Source organism: Leucopleurus acutus (assembly GCF_964270905.1).
Source record: "Leucopleurus acutus genome assembly, chromosome: 19".
Lineage (NCBI taxonomy): Eukaryota > Metazoa > Chordata > Mammalia > Artiodactyla > Delphinidae > Leucopleurus > Leucopleurus acutus.
Genome location: NC_139161.1, coordinates 1,415,366 through 1,434,332, shown reverse-complemented (window position 1 = coordinate 1,434,332; position 18,967 = coordinate 1,415,366). Strand labels below are relative to the sequence as shown.

General features: G+C 59.6%; 1 protein-coding gene across 1 annotated transcript in view; it reads right to left on the bottom strand.

Annotated features, from left to right (window-relative positions):
* AXIN2 (axin 2) overlaps window positions 1-15,428 on the bottom strand; it is a 28,043-nt gene extending 12,615 nt beyond the window's left edge. Inside the window, exons 1-3 of the mRNA XM_082860593.1 lie at window positions 15,350-15,428; window positions 12,515-13,447; window positions 4,204-4,365 (exon numbers count right to left, since the gene is read on the bottom strand). Coding sequence (XP_082716719.1) covers window positions 4,204-4,365; window positions 12,515-13,329 — 977 coding nt within the window. The 5' untranslated portion in view covers window positions 13,330-13,447; window positions 15,350-15,428. The remainder of the gene's footprint in view (window positions 1-4,203; window positions 4,366-12,514; window positions 13,448-15,349) is intronic.
* Between the last annotated feature and the right edge of the window lie 3,539 nt (window positions 15,429-18,967).

Genomic DNA, 18,967 nt, shown 5'->3' with positions numbered 1-18,967 from the left:
GTGGACTCCACTCAGTTGCCACTTAAGCCAAGCCAATGAGTTTAGCCTTTTGACTCGGCCGTGCCCGGCCTAACCTGAATGTCGCTTTCCGGTGGCTTTGAAATAGCGGGCTCACGTACACACGCGTCCACTTGCATTTTCGTTTGGCCACCACCCCGAAGGCGGCCTCTGATCACCGCCAACATCAAAAGGCCGGCTTGTAAGATAAGGCACTATTTGAAGTTCACTCAGATGCTTTCCCCGGGGTCCAAAGTAAACCCATAAGTAAGATATAAGGAAATAAAAATTATAAAATAACCTGAGCCACCCTCTGTGTGAAAGGTGACAAGGTCTCGGGCTGATTTTGTGACACCTGAGCAGAAGCACCCTCCGATCGCGCAGATGCTGATTTCAGGAGCAGCTCTGCGCAGAGAGAGGTGTCTGCCACCTCCATGCTGTCCTCCTAGCTTTCACTTCCTAACAGAGGCCACACCTGGGCGCCAGGAACCTGCTCCTTCTGATGTTTCTAGCGTGCCCCCCGCTCCCGCCACTGCAATCCTCCTACAGCTCCCCGCAGTCCTTCTGCCCAAGGGCTGGGGTTGAGGACTTGGCTGGGAGTCTAACTTTCCAAACAACAAGCAAAACAAAACTAAAACTAAAAAAGCCATTTCTTCTGACAATGTAGGTTTCAGAGCAACGGGCTCGTGAGAGGGCCTGTGCAGAGGCCTTGTATGAAGACTCAACTCCCCAGCCATCTGAGACAGGGCTTTCTGCATGGCGGGGAACCAGAAGTCGGCAGCGGGCCCTGGACTTGCCAAGGACAAGGCCCCCCCGGCCCAGCTTCTCCCGGGCCTCGTGCAAAGGCCCTGGGACTTAACTGCTTCCCTGGCAAGTGAGACGACTGCTTGTGTCCGATGAACTCCACCTTCTGGAGTCTACTGATGGCGTCCCGTGACCCCCGCGCCTCCCGCCCCCCACCCAGCCGTGCCCCTTCCCCAGCGCCCAGCAGGGCAGCCAGCCCCGCCCCCCGGCCTCTGTGCCCACGAGAAACGGCCAGGGCTCCTTTCATGCCTTACGGGGCGCTCCTATTCACTAGCGCCAGGAGGTTTCAAAGGGGCCTGCTGCCCTCTCGTCCGGCTAAGCTCCCCCGACTCGGTTCAGCTCCGCGTCCCCCTCACACTCCATCGCTCGCTCGGGCTCTGCTCTGTGCCAGGCCCCAAACTGGCCCAGCCGAAGAGGGCTCTAATCCCGGCCCAGGACCCCGGGGGACCTGCCCGACGGGCCAGCCGGCCCGAAAGCACCTCGCCCGGCCCGGCTTTCAGTGCCTGCCAAGCCCGCGGGCCCGCCTGCGCACCGTCGGAATGGCTCTCGTGCCGAGACCCCTTTCCCACGCTGATGGGAATCGTGGGCCCGGTGGCACCAACATGCCCACGTGGGGTGTGGCTGCGCCGGCTGCATCCAATAAGCTGCCCTAGAGGCTGGGAGGAGGACCAGAGGCCCCCAGCGCTGACGTCAGAAGACGGGCTCCAGCACACGAGCCCCAGGTCCCCAGGGACCCTCCCCCGCCCCTTGGGGTCCTGGTTTTCTCATCCCCAGCCCGAGGCAGCTGCGCCGAGGGAAGGGCTGGCCACGCCCTGAGGTTCTGCCACCTGGGACCCGGGGGCACCTGCTGTGCGCCGGAGAAAAAGTTGCCGAACGAGGGATTTGCCCTCTGTCTCGATTACCAACACGGACCCTCCTGGCCCACACGCTGACCCGTGCCGCCCAGGACAGCTGGCTTCTCTGATCCCGGAACGCGGCTTCCCCGGGTGGTGAGGGCCTTAAGCCCACAATCGCTCTAGCTAAAGGCGGGAAGGGCGGGCAAGGGCTCTAAAGTCATCGCTCGATAGAACTGGGGGTTTTTCTTCTGGGCATAAAAGGGGGTTAATAAAAGAGGGGAGAAAGCATTACTTACTCCTCCCTCCCCCTCCCCCTTAAAAAAGAAAGCTGTGTGGTCACTAATAAATAAAAACAAAAGAGACTCAAGGTAGCTCAAAGGTCTCATTATCAACTACGGGGCCTCACGTTCACACGGGGCCGGAGGGAGCAGGCCAAGGGCAGGGGCCTGTCTGGCCCGGATCTGAGTTCTGTCTGTGACGGGAGTAGTTACGGGAGCGCTGGGCGTTCCTCCCTCCTCTGTAAAAGTCACAAGCGTCGGCCAACCTTTCCAACTGGGTCCTGCGGGGCTCACCCGGGTATGGGGACTACACCCGAGTTATCTCATCCTGAACCCAGAATCGCACGTCCGTGACGGCGAGTCGGAGGCCGGCCAAAAATAACCTTGCAGAAAACTCAACGGAAGCCTCCTAGTCGAAAGGAAACTACATCCGGCGAAGGAGGGTCGCTCGACGCCCTCGTTCAAGTCCAGCTCACTCCTATTTTACACACGACGCTGACTACCTCGTCATCCAGACACTAGTTCAAAGCTAGAGGAATGGTGCTGCTGGAGACAAGCGCACGAGCGAAAAAACAACAGCAGGCAGAAGGGCAGAGAGAAGAAAGGAAAACCGTCATAAAAAGGGGCTGAGGCACCAATATCTCCAGGGGCAGAAAGCCTTACACAATCTTGAATTCTGTGAGATGAAATTACAACGGAGAATGAAAGCAGACCTTGGGATTAATTATTTGAATCAAGAAACAAATTATGCCTTGCCTGATACTACTGAATAAACAGAGCGAAAGCACGTTGCTTTAAGGAATACGTCCGCCTGACACTATTGAATAAACCCAGAGCGAAAGCACGCTGCTTTAAGGAAACGTCCGCCAAAGGATAATATTTTTCAAGTACAGTAACTTAGAGTTCAGTCGATATGGAAAACTGACCTCTGTGGAAGCCCTCATTCCTTCACTTTGGATGAAAGGTGTGTTGTTCCCTCCCTCCATTTTCACTCCTGCCAAAGGGCTATTCTCTTATTAAACTGGAACTTTTCACCTTAAACATCTCCCTCTTTTTACTAACAGGGGAATCTGAGGTAACACAATAAAAGCCACCAGGAAAATCAACAGTCGAGTCCCAAACCAACCCGTCAACTTTCCTTTCAACTGGTTCCACACCGCAGGCCAAGCAACAGATCACTGGCCAGTGGAAACCAGATCATTTCAAACAAACTGGAAGAAGAGCCGGTCCCGTTTTGGGAAGCAAGCCAGAAGGAACAACCTCGACACGAGCACGCCAGAGCTTACAATGGCTCCACGGGCCTGCCTTGCAACACGGTTCCCCTAGCAGAGGATCCTCCTCCAAAATGTGTGTAGAAAAGCCTCCAAAGACCACTTTTAGGACGGTGGTTCTCAACTGGGTGGTGGGAGACGTGCCCTGGGGAGTCTCGCCCAAGCCCAGGCCCCACCTCCTCCGAGCCTCCTGAAGCAGGAGACGGGGACGCCTGGTCCACCTCCCCCCTCCGCTCCCACCCACCTGAGACTCACAGAGGATCCCTGTTCTCCATCCACAGAGGTCACCACTGCGTGACCTCAAATGACCCCCAACTCAAAGCACGACCCTGCCCCATGGCCTGCTGACCACATCAGACCACCCTGATGGCTTGGACTGCATCCAGAAATGCCAGCCGTCCATCTGCAAAAGAGCTGAGGTCAGAAACTGCTTTGGAGAAAACCCCCAGTAAGGCGCAGAGCCCCGGCTGCAGAGGGAAGACGCCCGCCGACACCTGACGAGTTGAGGGACGGCCGCTTGAGCACATCCGCGAGCGAGCCTGGCACGCAGTGTCCTGGAGGGAACCCTGGCTTTCTGACCCCACCTTCACTGAGCCCCCAGACACATAACCTTCCCAGGCCACCCCACCTCCCCACCTGCTGGCTCTGCAGAGGGACACCTGGATTCAAGACCCTCTTCTGCCCACCGGGAAGGCAGGCGAAATGATAACCGGAAGAGGGTCTTTTAAACTCAGGGAATCTGTGCATATTCACCTTAACCTCCTACCTTAGTTTCCTTTCTTCTGTGAAGGTACCATTCACGCCCCTTCCAAGGCTCTAAGCTTCACTCCACCCAGGCGACCACGGGAGCCTCCTGAGCCAGACCAGGCCCACCCCTGGGGCCTACTCCCCTCCCATCCAACAAACGTCCACGCGGACACAGGTGGGATTGGCAAAGCCGGGTGAGGACCCTGCCCCATGGCCTGGCGGGTCCCACCGCCAGCCGCGTACGTGGTGGGGAAACCAGAATATACTTACACGCTACTGTCCGTCATGGACATGGAATCGTCGGTCAGCGCGTCACTGGATATCTCGCTGTCGTTGGCGCTGGTGGCTGGCGCGAAGACGCAGCCGGAACCCACGTGGTACGGATTCACCGGATCGCTCCTCCTGAAGGACCACAGCACTGCATCACCGACTCTCACCCAAAACCCAGGGGACCGGGGGACCCCAGGACAATCCCACAACGTGCTCCAGGCAGCCTGCTGCCAGGGCTGGGTGCTCCTCTGGGCGGAAAGCAGGGGCCACAAAGGGGCCTGCTGAGCCGCAGCTCTGCCAGGGGACAGGGGACCCCAGGGGCTCTCACAGAGTTCTCAAGAGACACCTGGAGGGAGGACCCTGCTCTTAGAGGGGAGGCTAGGGAATGACCGACGGGATGGAGTGTCCTCTCTCCCTGCGCCCACCCCCAGGCCTGTACGGGGAAGGAGACAAGAAGACAGCGAAACTTCCACACTCCCCTCCCGGGCTCTGTTAGCGGAGATCTGAGAGGCAAACAACTAGCGGCTGGGCCTGGCGAGTGGACAGACGGACAGATAGGCAAGTTCAGGACGCGGTCTGGGGCTTCCATCCTGCCCCGAGCTGGGCCTCGGCCCACAGCCAGACTGCCCCCCCAGGGCCGCCGAGGGCCTCCGGACGCAGAGGAGCAGCACAGCGGTTTCCAAGGAAGGTCCAGGTCCTGCTCCGGTGCCTCTGCCCCTGTTCTGCCCCCCCCACCGCCCCGACCTCCTCCCAGAAACGCCAGTGTGCCGGCCCAGCTGGGCTGCATTCCTCTTGTGTCACCTGCTGTGTCACCGCGAGGGCCTCAGTGCGGGAGGGAAGGGAGAGGCAGAACCCGCCGTGGTCGGTGGGCTGCAGGAAGGGCCCTCGTCTGCAGAGACCCAGGCCCGCTCTGCCGGGGCCACCGAGTCCAAGTAAGGGAACCTACTCCATCAGGCCGCAGCCGCCAGTCTGTAAAGATGGCCTTGGGGTTGGCGGATGAAAGGGGCCCCTGAAAGGTGACAGCACCACCTGCCCGTGCTCACCGAGCCCCAACCCTTTCGTGAGGTGCACAGCCCCGGTCTCTGGTCCCCTGGCACCCATGGCTTGGCAGGCGGGTCCCCATGACGGGGGTTGGGCAGGGGTACCAGAAGGCAGGCACGAAGGCGCCCGACACACGCCACCTCCTCCGGCCCTCACTGCCCCTGGGCGAGGAGCGCGTGTGCCCGTTTGACAGATGTGCCCCACAAGCACAGCAGCCCTGGATGTCAGAGCTGGAAGCAGCGGGCGTGGGATGGATTCGTGCGGCTCCCATTCAGCCTCTCTCTCTGCCCCTGTTCAGAGACCAGCCTCGACGTTTCAAAGAGCTCTCGCATAAGAGGCAGGATGAGTGACCTGGAAGAGGAAGTCCTGGCCCTGCAGTGTCGGAGGGGGTGGGCCAGGAGGCCGGGTGGCTCCCTGGGCCAGGGGGGAGCAGATGTGAGGACCAGGGATGGGAGAAGCGGTGGACAGTCCTCCCCAGCCTGGGGCAGGAGGGCGTCAAGCTGGCCGGGTGAGGGGGAGCCGGAGGCTTCCCCAGCGGCACGAGGGGTCTGGGGGGGCCGCCAGGCTGCACTGAAGTGGCCGTGGGGCAGGCAGGCAGCCGCTGCACAGTTTGGCGGGAGGGAGGGCAGCGGGGCTGGAAAAGGTGGGAGAACAGCTTGGCAGCTGTCCTCAGGGGGCCTATCCTCTAGCTGCGGTGACAAAACAAACAAGAGTGACAATAATTGTCCAGCCCAACCCCGCTGCCCCGAGCCCGAGGGCCACCAGGACTCAGGGCTCGCTGTGGGCGGGGCCTGGTTTACTCCCTGCTGCACCCTCCCCCGGCCCACGGCAGGGGCTCAAGGACTGTCTGCTGCCCGATCGTCTTCACGACCCCCCAGGGAGGTAACGGGCCCCAAGCAGGGGCCGAAAGTCTTGTCGGGGGCCACCCGCTGGAGGCCCGGCCGCGTGGAACCCACCTCCGGTCACCTGCAGGAGGTGACGGCAGCAGGGACCCCGAGTCTGTTGGTCTGAGCTAGACTGGAACGTCAAGCCAGATTCCAGGAATGTGACGTGGTGGAGAAGTGACCAGAAAGTGCAAACGAGGAACGTGGCGCTGAACCCATTGACCGCCACGGCCCAGCGACCTTGACCTGTCACCTGGACACTCCGGTCATTGAATACCACGGGCCAGCGACCTTGACCTTGTCACCTGGATGCTCTGCTCCCCCCCCACTCCGCCCCCAGGATTTTCTACGATGATGCAATGAGGCTGGTGAGATCTTCCATGACGTAGAACTGGTCCCCACGTCCTCAGTGTGGGATCTCCAGACACCAGGGCAAGAGAGAGAGGAGGGTGGTGAGAACCAAGGAGAGGCAGTTGGTCTTTCTGGAGAAGAGACGAGGTGAGGGATGATTTAGTGAGAACAGTCTCCTAGCCGATAAGGAGGAGGGTGGCTCTGGTGGTATTGCCACTGAAGGTGGGACAAGAGGAAATGGCGTACAAGCCAGAAAGAAAAAATCCCTTCTCCACGGCCAGGGCAGCCCCAAGGGGCGGGTGAGCGCAGGTCACGGGGTCGCCCAAGGCTTTAAAATGGCCCAAAGCCCCCAGCTGCCTCAATGGGCCGCTGCCTCAAAGCAGGATGGAGAAGCTGATGGACTTCAGGAATCAAGTAACACAGAAATCAAGAGGCTGTGGGCTGGTGCTGGCCTGGCTCCCGGCCAGCTGGGTGGCCCCAGGTGTCACAACCTCCGTGGACACAGGGCTCCACTAAAACAGCGTGCAGTTCAAACACGGCCACCTGCACGGGGTCCGCATGTTCTCCGAAAGGCCCAACGAGGGCACTGTTTACGGGGTTGGCATAGGAACGCTCCAAAACACCACCCGCCAACAAAAACAAGACTTCTTGGGTGACACTGATCATGACAATTACATAGCGTCAGTGCGTTTCCATGGTGAAGGCCTGTCCCGTGTACGCGACTGCAAGCTCCACGAGGGCAGGGACAGGTCTGTCTTCCCCATCTGGGCCTCCCCAGCCGCAGGTAGCGTGGGGCTCGTGGCAGAAGCTCAAAGCTTTTTCCACTCTCCTTCTTTAAGGACCCAGGACCAAGCGGGCCGCTGAGGGGTGTTTTCGCCTAAGAGGCGTAGGAGGGAGATCAAAAGAGCCAAAATGGCCTTACACCGCCTTCACACACTCTTTCCATCCCTTCAGGTTGCTATCTTCGTGGTATTAACACATTAACGGTGCCCCAAGTATGAGGGTTGTAACTCAGCCTCTGCAGGGAGAAAATGACTCAACAGAAACCCCTCCCTCCCCCACAGAAAAGGGCACCTCGCTCAGATCCCGAGCGTGGACAGAGTTCTGTGCTCCCGGTCAGACACACGGGTCCCAAAATAAACTCGTCTCCCTCCCTTCCAAAATAGAGGGCTACTGTGTGACCGGTAATTAAAAATGGAATATACTGCTCTTAGCTCAGCTGCCTGCAATAAGTATTGGGATTTTCCTACCATCATAACAGGACAAGGCAGAGGAAGGTGGCAGGCCTGTGGGGAGAGACAGAGACTCAATTTTTTAAGAGCTCAGAACTTTGTCAAAATCATCACGTAATTTCAAGAAACTGAATTAGAGCTGCTTTCTTGTGATTGCTTTAAAAAAAAAAAAAAAAAGAAGAAGGGAAGAAACTCAACCACACTGCAGTAATTGTCCCCAGATGCTTTGAGTGTTTCTTCAGGACTGTTGTGCTCCCAGTTGCTGCAAGGGTTTTAAATTGCTCTGGAGAGTAAAGGCCTATGTACAGATTTTGCACTGGGCATCCATCCACAGACCTGCTTTGCAATTTCAATATGCAAAGGGCTTTCAGCTGTCAGGTAGCAGAGGCTCCTGGGACCCTAAGGGAAGGGAAATGTGGGCTCCTCCTCTGCCCCCCACCACCATTCTTATCTCTTATCTCAGTGAGATGCTGCAGGCCCCCGCCTGCTCCCCAGACACCAGGGCAAAGCCCATACAGAGAGCACAATAGACGTGACCTTTGGGACCCTTTCTGGGTCCCCTCTCACAACAATGCAACTTAAAAAGTATTGGCTTCTAAGGCTGTGTGCTCTTCTTTTCAAAAGCCCTCTGACAGGGGCTTCCCTGGTGGCGCAGTGGTTGAGAGTCCGCCTGCCGATGCAGCGGACACGGGTTCGTGTCCCGGTCCGGGAAGATCCCACATGCCGCGGAGCGGATGGGCCTGTGAGCCATGGCCGCTGAGCCTGCGCGTCCGGAGCCTGTGCTCCGCAACGGGAGAGGCCACAACAGTGAGAGGCCCGCGTACCGCAAAAAAAAATTAAAAAAAAAAAAGCCCTCTGCCTGGAGCGAGAGAGGCCAGGCACGCAGATGGCATCAGGCAACACCCTTCTGAGAGCAGGCCAACTTCGACAAGCGACAAGTGTGTCCCAGCAAAGCGCCCTCCTCAGAGCCTGCACCCGCCCGCTGTGGCCCGCTGCTTCCAGCACAGCTCTCCTCTCGCCTCATTTGCTTTGAGGATGGAGGCCAAGCTCGATTCCAGTGGCTTCGCATAAACCGGCCCCATCAGCGAGCGCTCTGGGGGGACAGGAAGTGCTGGGAGCCGGCAGAGGGCCACCTGCTGGGGCCCCCTGACTTTACGTGAGGCCAGAGCAGAGGGTCCAGTGAGAGACAGGTGAGACCGCCCAGGGCAGGACAAGGAGAGCATCCCGACCCCGGCTCCGAACTCCACAGCCCCTCCGCACACGCCTCCATGCTCCAGGTGTTGTGTGTGTCTGTGTGTAGTCTGTGTGTGTAGTCTCTGTGTGTGTGTAGTTTGTATGTACGTGTGTGTGTAGTCTGTGTGTGTCTATGACTGTGTGTGTGTCTAGTCTGCGTCTGTGTGTGTCTGTCTGTGTGTCTGTGTGTGTAGTCTGTGTGTGCAGTCTGTGTCTGTCTGTGTATAGTCTCTCTGTGTGTGTAGCCTGTGTGTCTGTGTGTAGTCTGTGTGTATGTGTGTGTAGTCTGTGTGTGTGTCTGTGTAGTCTGTGTGTAATGTGTCTGTGTGTCTGTGTCTGTAGTCTCTCTGTGTGTGTGTAGCCTGTGTGTAGTCTGTGTCTGTGTGTAGTCTGTGTGTCTGTAGTCTGTGTGTGTGTGTGTAGCCTGTATGTCTGTGTGTAGTCTGTGTGTATAGCCTCTCTCTGTGTCTGTGTGTAGCCTGTGTGTGTGTAGTCTGTGTGTGTCTGTGTGTAGTCTGTGTGTGTCCCCGTGTGTGTGTGTGTGTGTGTGTCTGTGTGTGTCTGGGCATAGTCTGTGTGTATAGTCTGCATGTAGTCTGTGTGTGCATCCGTGTGTAGCCTGTGTGTGTCTGGGTGTAGTCTGTGTGTGTGTGTGTCTGTGTGTGTGTCTGTGTGTTGTCTGTGTGTGTCCCCAAGTGTGTGTTGTCTGTGTCTGGGTATAGTCTGTGGGTATAGTCTGCATGTAGTCTGTGTGTGTGTGTGTGTGTAGCCTGTGTGTCTGTGTAGTCTGTGTGTGCGTCCGTGTGTAGCCTGTGTGTGTCTGTGTGTCCGTGTGTCGTCTGTGTGTCTCGCCCTGGCTCTGGGTTACTTACAGGGACCATCAGAAGCCCAGGCCTCCTGCTGGACCACTCTCCAACCTGAGCCCCTCCCTCTGAGGACCATGCCTGCTCCTAGGCTCCAACTCTTTACATGAAACCTGACACCACGTCAGTAAGGACACAAACAAGTCATTAAAAGGAGGCTGCTCTAAGCGCGCAAGGAAATCAAAGGGCTTAAAGACCAGCCATGCCCTTGGCATCCAGCTGCCCAGACTGCTGCTGACAGCTGGTGAAAGGGACCGACCCTCGGCAGGGCGGGACTCGGGGCTCCTGGTTCATTCACTGCACCTGGCCTGACAAGTGGCGGGGAGGCGGACTTGACTTGGGGCCGATCCCACATCCCAGAACGAGCTGCGAACGCGGCTCGAGTTCCACCAGCAGAGAAAGCCGCGGCGCGGGGAGGGGACAGGCTGAAACTTCACGGTGAACACACGCTAGAACCCAAGGCTCACTCTCTGAAAGCGGGACCCGAACCTGGCTGGCCCGTCTCACACAGCCGGTGATGAGTACTGTTCAGACATTTCCCTTCGCAACGGGCTTTCCTGTCTATCATTTTGGTCCTAATGTTATAGCAACCTGTGACATAAACTGAAGGGAGGGTTGTCCGCTCCCTTTACAGAGGACACACGGGCTTCAGAAAGACTTCAGCCCAGGCGGTAAGAGGCGGTCCGGGCTGCAACTCGGGGCAGCTCCTAATAGCACACCTCAGGCACCCCTAAATACCTCGCATGTTAAACAAAATATCGGGGTGCGTCTTAACTTCTCTCTGATGATGCCCAGGTAAGACACGGGCAGTCCAGGTAAGATATGTCATCTCTTCCCAACAGTGGGAGAAAACACACACACGAATCCAGTATGGAAACCCCAGAGGCCAACGAAAGGTGTCATCTGTATGTGAACACCCACGGTTCCCAGCCAAAAGGCAAGCGCTGACACGCAAAGCACCCCAGGCCCTGCATCCAGGGGCTCCGACGCTCCCAAGGGCCCACCCCCAAAAGCTGAACCCTAGTGACAGCCCAGCCACGGGGCTGTGGGAGGGGGAGGGGCTCGCCAAGGCTGGGTCCTCCTGCCCACCCGCGAAGGGGAGGGGTCACAGCAGGGTCCCACCTGGGGAGCCTGTCTCGCTGTTTACAAAGGTGGTGCTCTGGGCCCTGACACTGGGGGACACAGAAGCCCCACTGTCTGAAGGCTCTCGGAGAAGCTGCCTGACCACAGGCCTTAAGTAGCCTTGGCGACCGCTGCCAACCTGGAGGGCATGGAGGCCAGCGGGGTTTACCCAAACGTCCACCTAACAGAACAGGGCAGGGGTGGCAGGTGGCCCGTGACTGCCAGCCACAGAAGCCAGAGCCAGTATCTTCCTCCAAAACAGCCTGAAGCCATAAGCTTAGAGATGCTGAAACAACTCCGTTCACGTGATCCTTGGCTCCCTGGCAAAAGCCAATCCGTTCCCACTCAAGGTGTAGACCAGATGTCTGCGCGCAGACGGCCGGCTCCCGAGGCTGCAGGCGCGCCCCCTGGTGGACCCAACACAATCCTTCCCTCCCTGCAGGGCCACCCCGAGATCACAGGCTTCCAGGCTCAGAACCCGCTCCTCTGCTCCTCCTCCTGCCTCGGACCCTACAGAGGGAGGGTAACCTCCAGAGAGACAGCCGCCAGATCGCGTCTGCCTTTCCGAACCCACGGAGCCGGACACAATGGACAGCGAGATAAGCGGCTCCCGGCCAGCCCCTCCCCTCATGCTGTCCGCAGCAACCTGGGATTGAGAGGCTCACTCTCTTTTTGGACACTTGGAAGGGGAGAGTGAGAAAGAGACAGAAAAACTCATTCTAACAGGAGGTCTGAAGTTGCCTCCAAAGGTCAAGAATCTCGAGACGTGGCCATTCTATAAAGAACCATTGGTCTTTGAAGCCTCGAAGGAGAAGGTGCTCTTCCCTCCTCCAGTCTTCTCCCGCCAAGACCTCTCCTCCATCAGCACCAAGAACGCAATAATCAACTGGGGTCTGATTCTCGGGCCGCAAGCACTGAAAACCCAGAATAATGTATCAGCGGCTCCAGAGCTAAGGGTCCTGCATTCGGGAAAGTCACAGGGCCTCCCCCCCTCAGGAGGGTTTCTTGCAGGGTTAATATCTCATTCCACAAAGAGAACCGCAAGCCCAGCTGTTACGCCAATTGCTGGCTCTTATCTGAACGGAAAGCTCAACGGATCCCACTTATCCCCACGGTCGTGGGCACGCACGTTATTTCCTGGGGCTCCTCCACGAGCCAGGTGCCTCCTTGGCCGCGTCCATCCTACTCCCTATGTCTTAGCTGTGAACAGCCCCTTCCCAAACCGGTGCCTGGTAGCTGGCGAGTCATCGGCATCAGAAGCTGCCGTCCTCTCTCCACCACCCCACCCCAAGACTGGCCCAGGACAGTAAGTGACCCTCATGAACGCACACTGCCTGCCCCTGTGTGAAGCCGGCACCGGAAGACTACAGGTATTCAGCTGTGTGTGCGTCGCTTTCCCGCCCCTTTCAACAGCAAAATGCAAGGTCGAAGGGTTCGTGGCCAGCGGTCCGAGCTCAGGACAGGCCTTTGTCAGCCTCAGCAGCACATGCATCCGTCCATCCACCCTACTTAACTCAAAACATCTGCAAAGGCCAGCTCATCCTCCAAGCTCCCCCCAGCCCCTCACCCTCCACCAAAGGCTCACCTGTATCCATTCTCGACAGTTTCTGTGGACCTCACACCGACTGTAGCCCTCAGGGTCTTGCTGGACAAGCCGACCACGCCGGGGGACAGTTTGCACTTGAAGTCGGCGCAAGTCCACTCTTCCTCCTCGTTCAGCGTGGGGAGGTAGCCACACACGAGCTTCAGGCTTCCCAGCCCCCCGCCGCCCACGCAGGCCGGGTTTTCACCCCCACTCCTCACGTACTCGAGGTATATGTCAGAAGTCAGAAACATCTGGTAGGCATTGTCCTCCATCACCGCCTGGATCTCCGTCTGCGCCTGGTCAAACATGACAGAGTCGATCTGCTGCTTTTTGATGCCGTCTCTGATGTAGGTCTTCGTGGCAGGTTTCAGCTGCTTGGAGACGATGCTGTTGTTCTCGATGTACCTCTTGTAGATCGCTTTGGCTACTCGTAAAGTTTTGGCATCCTTCAGGTTCATCTGCCTGAATCCGTTGCAGGCAAACCAGAAGTCTAAGGTATCCACGCATTTCTCCCTCTCCAGGAAAGTCCGGAAGAGATAAGCACCGTCTTGGTCACCCAGCAAGGAGTGCAGGGACTTGGTCCACCGGGTCAGAGGGGAATCCGGAGACGCCCGCCCCTCCGGCTCCCCCAACCCGTCCTCATTCCGCCTGGCATTGGAGGAGACAGGCAGGGGTTTGGCGACCGGGCCCTTTCCCACCCCGGGCTGGCACGGTGGGGTCTCCCCTTCTTCGCCCGGCACTGGGGGCCGCGGGGCATCCTCGCGGAAGCTGCTGCTGGGGTCTGGGAGGCGAGGCACCAACACAGCGCTGCTCATGGCGAGTGAGTTCTCGCTGAGTTGAGGAATTTTTTTTTTCTCCTTCCAGTTCCTCTCAGCAATCAGCGTGGTCTCTCTTTCTCTCTCAAGTCAGCAGGGACTCATCTGAGCCTCCTTTCTGGGAAGAAAAGGAAGGGGGGGGAGGTAGAGGGAGAGAAAAGGGTATTGATATAATCAAAACCAGATCTACCCAACATCAAAGCAAGAAAGTAAACAGGCTTTTCAACTCCTCAAATTCAAATCAAGCAACCCAGCTATCTGCGAGGTGCTCATCTAAAGTATCAGACGCTGCTTTTTCAAAGGCGAAATCTGAGCTCCCTGCACGCTTGGGGGGGAGGAGGGAGGAGGAAGGGGCGGGGAAGGGGCGCGGGGAGGGGGGGAGCGGGGGCGGAGGGCTCGGGAGGTGGAAGACACCAGCTTCCAAAAACCCACCGGCCCGGGCACACGCAGGGCGGCCCTCCCCTCCCCTGCCCTCCCCTCGCCCCGACAGCATCCACTCCAAAGACGCGCAACCCCGCGCCGCTGGGCTGTGTGCAGGTGAAACCAATTTCGGTAAATTTCCCCACTCGGCTCTCCGCACAGATAACTCGAGCTCCAAACGCGCCCGTCCCCGGCATCTGGTTCCCATTCCCCCCACCCACCCCTTCCCCCTGCGCCCCCCCTCCCACTCCTTAAAAATTCAGAAGAGCCTCGACCGAGGAGGAAAGCCCGCCCAGCACAGGGCGGAATGGGCGCCCGGACTCCCGGCTGCAGCCCCCGCCCCGCAACCCAGATGGAAGCGTTCGCTGCGCCCCCACCTCCCGCCAAGAATCCGGCTCAGTCTACACCTCGGTCTTCCGGGCTCCCCCAAACCAGAAATCCACTCACTCAGACAAGGCTTTGATCTTCCAACTTTGCCAGGGAGCAGAGAAGCCTCACGACCCGTCGCCCCCGCGCCCCCCGCCTCCTGGAGCCGCAAACCCTACAAAACCGGATCAGAGACCATCTCACGCTAACACTGCCTGTGCCAGGAATCCCAGACTCGGCTGACCTCAAGCCTCTTTTTCCCAAAAGCAGAAAGTCTTATCTAACCAGTAAACCAGCCGCTTTCCCCAGCAAGGGGAGAATCAAACTCGGGAGAGGGCAGGGGCGGGGCGGGGGGCGCGACCCCGAACCGGGGGCGGGAACCCTGGGCTCCGGGTGGGCGCGCGTGGCCCCCGTGCGGAGCCTCAGGCCGCCGGTAGCGCCGCGTTCCCGGGGCGGAGAGGAGGTGGGGCGGCCCCGTTACCTGGAAGACCAAGGCGGCCCGAGGCCCGGCTCTCATCTCCGCCGAGCCCCCCCGGCCCGACGCCCGGCCCCAATCCACCCCGACACGTCCAGAGCCCCGGTGGGCGCTCGCAGCCCCCGAGCCCGGGACGGAGGCGCCCGCAGGAGAAGCGCGGAAAGCGGCAGCCGGTCCAGCAATGGCGACGCGCGGAGGCTCGGCCTCTCTGCACGAGGGGCCGGGGCGGCCGGGGGCGCGGGGCCGGGCGGCAGGAGAGACGCGGGGGACGCGGGCGCCCCGGGCTCGGGCCGCTCGGGCGCGCAGACTGAGCCTCGGCCGGCGCTCGGGGCCCCTCTGCGCGGACCGGGGCTGGGAGGGGAGGACGGGAGGGGAGGAGAGGAGGGGAGGAGAGAGAGGCGGGAGGGGGCGGGGGGAGGGGAGGGGGCGGGGGGCGCCGCCACCCTTTCATCCCACCTCCCAAAGGCACTCCGGCGCACACTCGCACCCAGACTCCCATCCAGCACCGCCCCGGCGCGGCGCCCCCGGGGGAGGGGGATCTGCCCCAGCTCCGCCCCCGCCCCGGCCGCCACTCGCACAAGTCTCTCCGCCGGGCCCCCGCCACCCCGGCCGAGCCCCCCGGAGCGCCGGGCGCCGCGCCCGCCGCTCCTCTCCGCGCCCGCCCGGAGCGCGCCCCGAAATAGCCGGCCTGCCCACTTCAAAGAGCCGCCCGGCACATCAAAGCGCGCGGGCCGCCCGCCGCCTCGGCCTCGCACTCACCAGGGGTCCGCGCGCGCGCTCAGCGCCCAGACCTCGCGGGCGCCCTGGGCAGGGCCTCGGCCCCGGCCCCCGGATCGGCTCGCCGCCGCGGCCCCGGGCCCCCCCGGGCCGGTCCCGGCGTCGGGGAACATGGGGGAGTCGCGCGGCCGGGGAGGGAGTGCGGGGAACCCGGCGGCGAGGGAGGGGGCAGAGGCGCGCCCCGCCGCCCCTCTTTCTGCGGAAGATCCGAGTGGGCCTCGCCCCCGCCGCGGCCGCCCTCGGCCCCTCCGGCCCCCGCCCGGCCCGGCTTTCGACACGGGCCCCGCTTCCAGCAACCACTCCGGGCACCCAACGTCCTCCGGGCGCTTCCAACAAAAACTGCGCCGTGGATTTCACTGTGCACTTCAAAGGCGCGAGCCGGCGCACGGTCCTGAAAGGGAGGTACGCGCCCGCCGCGCTCCGGGCCGTCCCCGGCGCCCCGGCCGCCCCTCTCCGGGGCCGTCCGGCTCGCGGCCGCCCTCCCGGCCGCCTCCCGGCCGGGCCGGACCCTCTCCCGCGCCCTGCGCCCGCGACGCGGCTGGGCGCGACCTCGCCCCCGGCCCGGGGGGGGCCCGGCTCGGAAGCGGCTCGGCCGGGGCCGCGCCTCCGCCCCCACCTTTTACAGCACAGCTTTCGCCGGGGGAGACGGGCGCCTTGGACGCCCGGCGGCCCGGCGATCCATGACTGCGAGGCGTTATTTTTATTTCCCGGCGCTCGGGTGGTTACCGAGTTGCCAGGACCTTATCAAAGCGCAGCCGGCTCCAGCCGACTCCCCCGGGCCGGGCCCGGGCCGCCAGTGATCCCGCCGCGCCAATCACTGCCGCGCTCGGCCGGCCCGCGCATCCCGCCTTAAAGGGACAGCGCCCCGCGCCCGCCCCGGCCCGGCCCAGCCCGCCCCCGCCCCCCGCCAGGCCCCCGAGGCCACCCGGGCGCTCCCGGCCCGAGTTCTGATTCCGCCTTTCAAGTGCTCTGGCTTCCTCCCCCGGCCTGCTCCGTCCTCCCCAGCTCGGGAAAGCAAGTTTATTGTGGCATCCCGGCCATCGCAAGAACTGCAAGCAGGCAGGTTTTTTTGTTTGTTTTGTTTTTTTTCTATCATCGAACACTTCTACCTCTGTTCAAGTTTCCCTGGGACTTTGGGCTTAGAGTGGCTAGTCCCCGGATGGGATGGCCAAGTGTCGCAGGAGGGACGCGGACCTGGACGCAGAAGGCAGGGACGTGCTTGTGCGCTCCTGCCTCCGAGTGTGAGTTAGTGTGAGTTAGGGTCAAGGTGCGTAGTTTGTGGATGTGTGAAGGTGAGGGTGTGACTCTGCCAGCAGAGGCCTGAGTGCTGGAGAGGGGCCCTGACACCTCTCTGGGAAGCAAGCCTCAGTGTCCTGAAGATTTAACCCCAAATTCCCAACCTGGCCATCAGGACTCTCCCAGCACGCACATCGACCGTCTTTCTGTATCAACTGCATAGGCAACGCTCTCTTGGAAGCATCCCCCCCATCCTCCCATACGTTACATATTAAACAGACATGGGATGTCTTTTTTCCCCATCGACTCTCAGTTTTAATGTATTGAAAACTCTTCACCCCACTGCCACCTTTGAATCCTTCCCAACATCCATCCAATAACGTTTAGGAGGTACAACCTTCTCACTTAAAGTAATAAGAAAACATACCACAAACCCAGAACATGATTTACTTGTCTGTTGCTGTAGAATGGTCTCTCATATGATGAGCTAATAATTGATTTTTCCTCCTCTTAAAAAACATAAAGGTGCAGCCCAAATTTGTCCCGGAGGTGAGAGGAAGAGCTTGGCATCCTCAGAGCTGCGGCTTTCAACTCTACTCACTTTTTCTTTATTTACTTCCTTAGTGAACTGAATGGGCGACAAACCCTTTTCAATGCAGAGGTGCCTCGAACCTTCATTAGGACTTTAAAACATGCAAGAAGTGTGTTTCTCTGTCTGTTTAGGTTTCCGTAGGAAAAGGGGAAGAGGATGCACCACCCCGTGACCTGCTGGAACACGACAAGCAGCAGGGAAGATGCTCTCTTGGCTGTGACAAGGGACCAGAGCTCTGGAAAGCCATGCTGCCGGACTTGTCAGCTTCTGGGCACCGTGGGGGGGTGGCATCTCCCTCCCCAAGACCTGCCTCTCTGTGTCCATGCTCTGCTCCTTGGCTCACCTCCCCAGGTGGCCAGGCTGGCATAAAGCCAGTGGTCCAGGCTATGAAACACATGGCCACCTTGGGGCAAACCAGGCAGGCCAGTGAGCGGGTGTGGCCAGATGACTCAGCCCTGCCTTGGGACAGCTGCTGGGTGCAAGGAAACTGGAAGCCAGTCCACTTGAGGTCAGCTCCCTCCAACAGCCCAGCCTTTCAGAGTGCTGCACACCCACCCCCTTGGGTGACCCGGGAGAGCCAGGAGCAAAGCTGTCCTTGTGGTTCCCAGGAGTCTTTCAGCCACAGAGGGTGTGATCCTAGGGCCAAAATTGTATACAGAAGGGGATGAATTGCCATAAAAGCGTCTGCAATATAAACAACAACAGCATGTGTGTGAGTGCCCATGCACACACGCACACACATACACGCACACACATGCGCACGCAATGTGAGGGAGGGGAGGTTGCAAATTCCAAACATCCAAAATCAAAATAAACAATGACCAGAAAGAGGAGGCTTTCAAGAAGGAAGTGGAAAGCTGGTCTTCATGGGTGGTTCCCCCCCCACCCCCCCACCAGCCCTAACCATCACAGGCTCCCCTTTAACCCAAGGGCTTGCCTTCTGCTCCCTCATTAGCCCAGGGCTGTAGTGACAAGAAGGGCGGATGGAGATAGCGCCACAGGAGCAAGGCTGAGTTCAGTTTGGTCCTCTCAGTAATAACCCTTCGGAGAGCCTGGTTTCCAGAACAGGTGCTCGGTCACCTTGGGCCAGTGACTCCCCTCCCCCCGGTTTACCCCTCGCCTGTCCCCTGGTGGTACATTTGCCACCCAGCAGTGGGGCTGCACTGGGGACCCAGAAGCCGGGAGTCCTCTCAGGCCTCCAGGTCTCCGACTACTTGTTGATAACATTTCTGGAGGAAATTCCAAAGGCCATTGCTCACACCCGGCCCCTTCTCAAGATAGCACAGTCTTCCATTCTCCCCTTCTTCCTGGCAGCCGCAAGGTCACGTGACTTGTTGTACTCCTGCGCGGTTGCCTGGAAACTGCAAAGCAAGGTGATGGATTTCTGCACATGCTCGCTCCCCCTCCTTTAAAGACAACCCTACCCAGGACCAGCAGCCCACTTGGCCTAGGTGCAGACAAGGTTAATAAAGCAGAGAGTGATTCTCTTCTGCAATTATGTACCGGCTGAAATCCTAGAAAACTCAGGGCTCCCTGAGCGGCATCCGGCCAGATCTCCAATCTTCAGTCAGCCCGACAAAAACCCCTCTGGAGGGGAAGTCACACCAGCTGCGACTTCAGAGGAGCTCGGACCCAGGACATCACTCTTTAAGACTCCATGACTTTGTCTTTTATTTCTTTGGAAAAGTGGCACCTTAGACAATGTAGCTTTGTTTGGGGAGGTGGGGGTTGGAGAGACACTCAGGTAGCCTTTCTAGAGACTGCAAGTCACC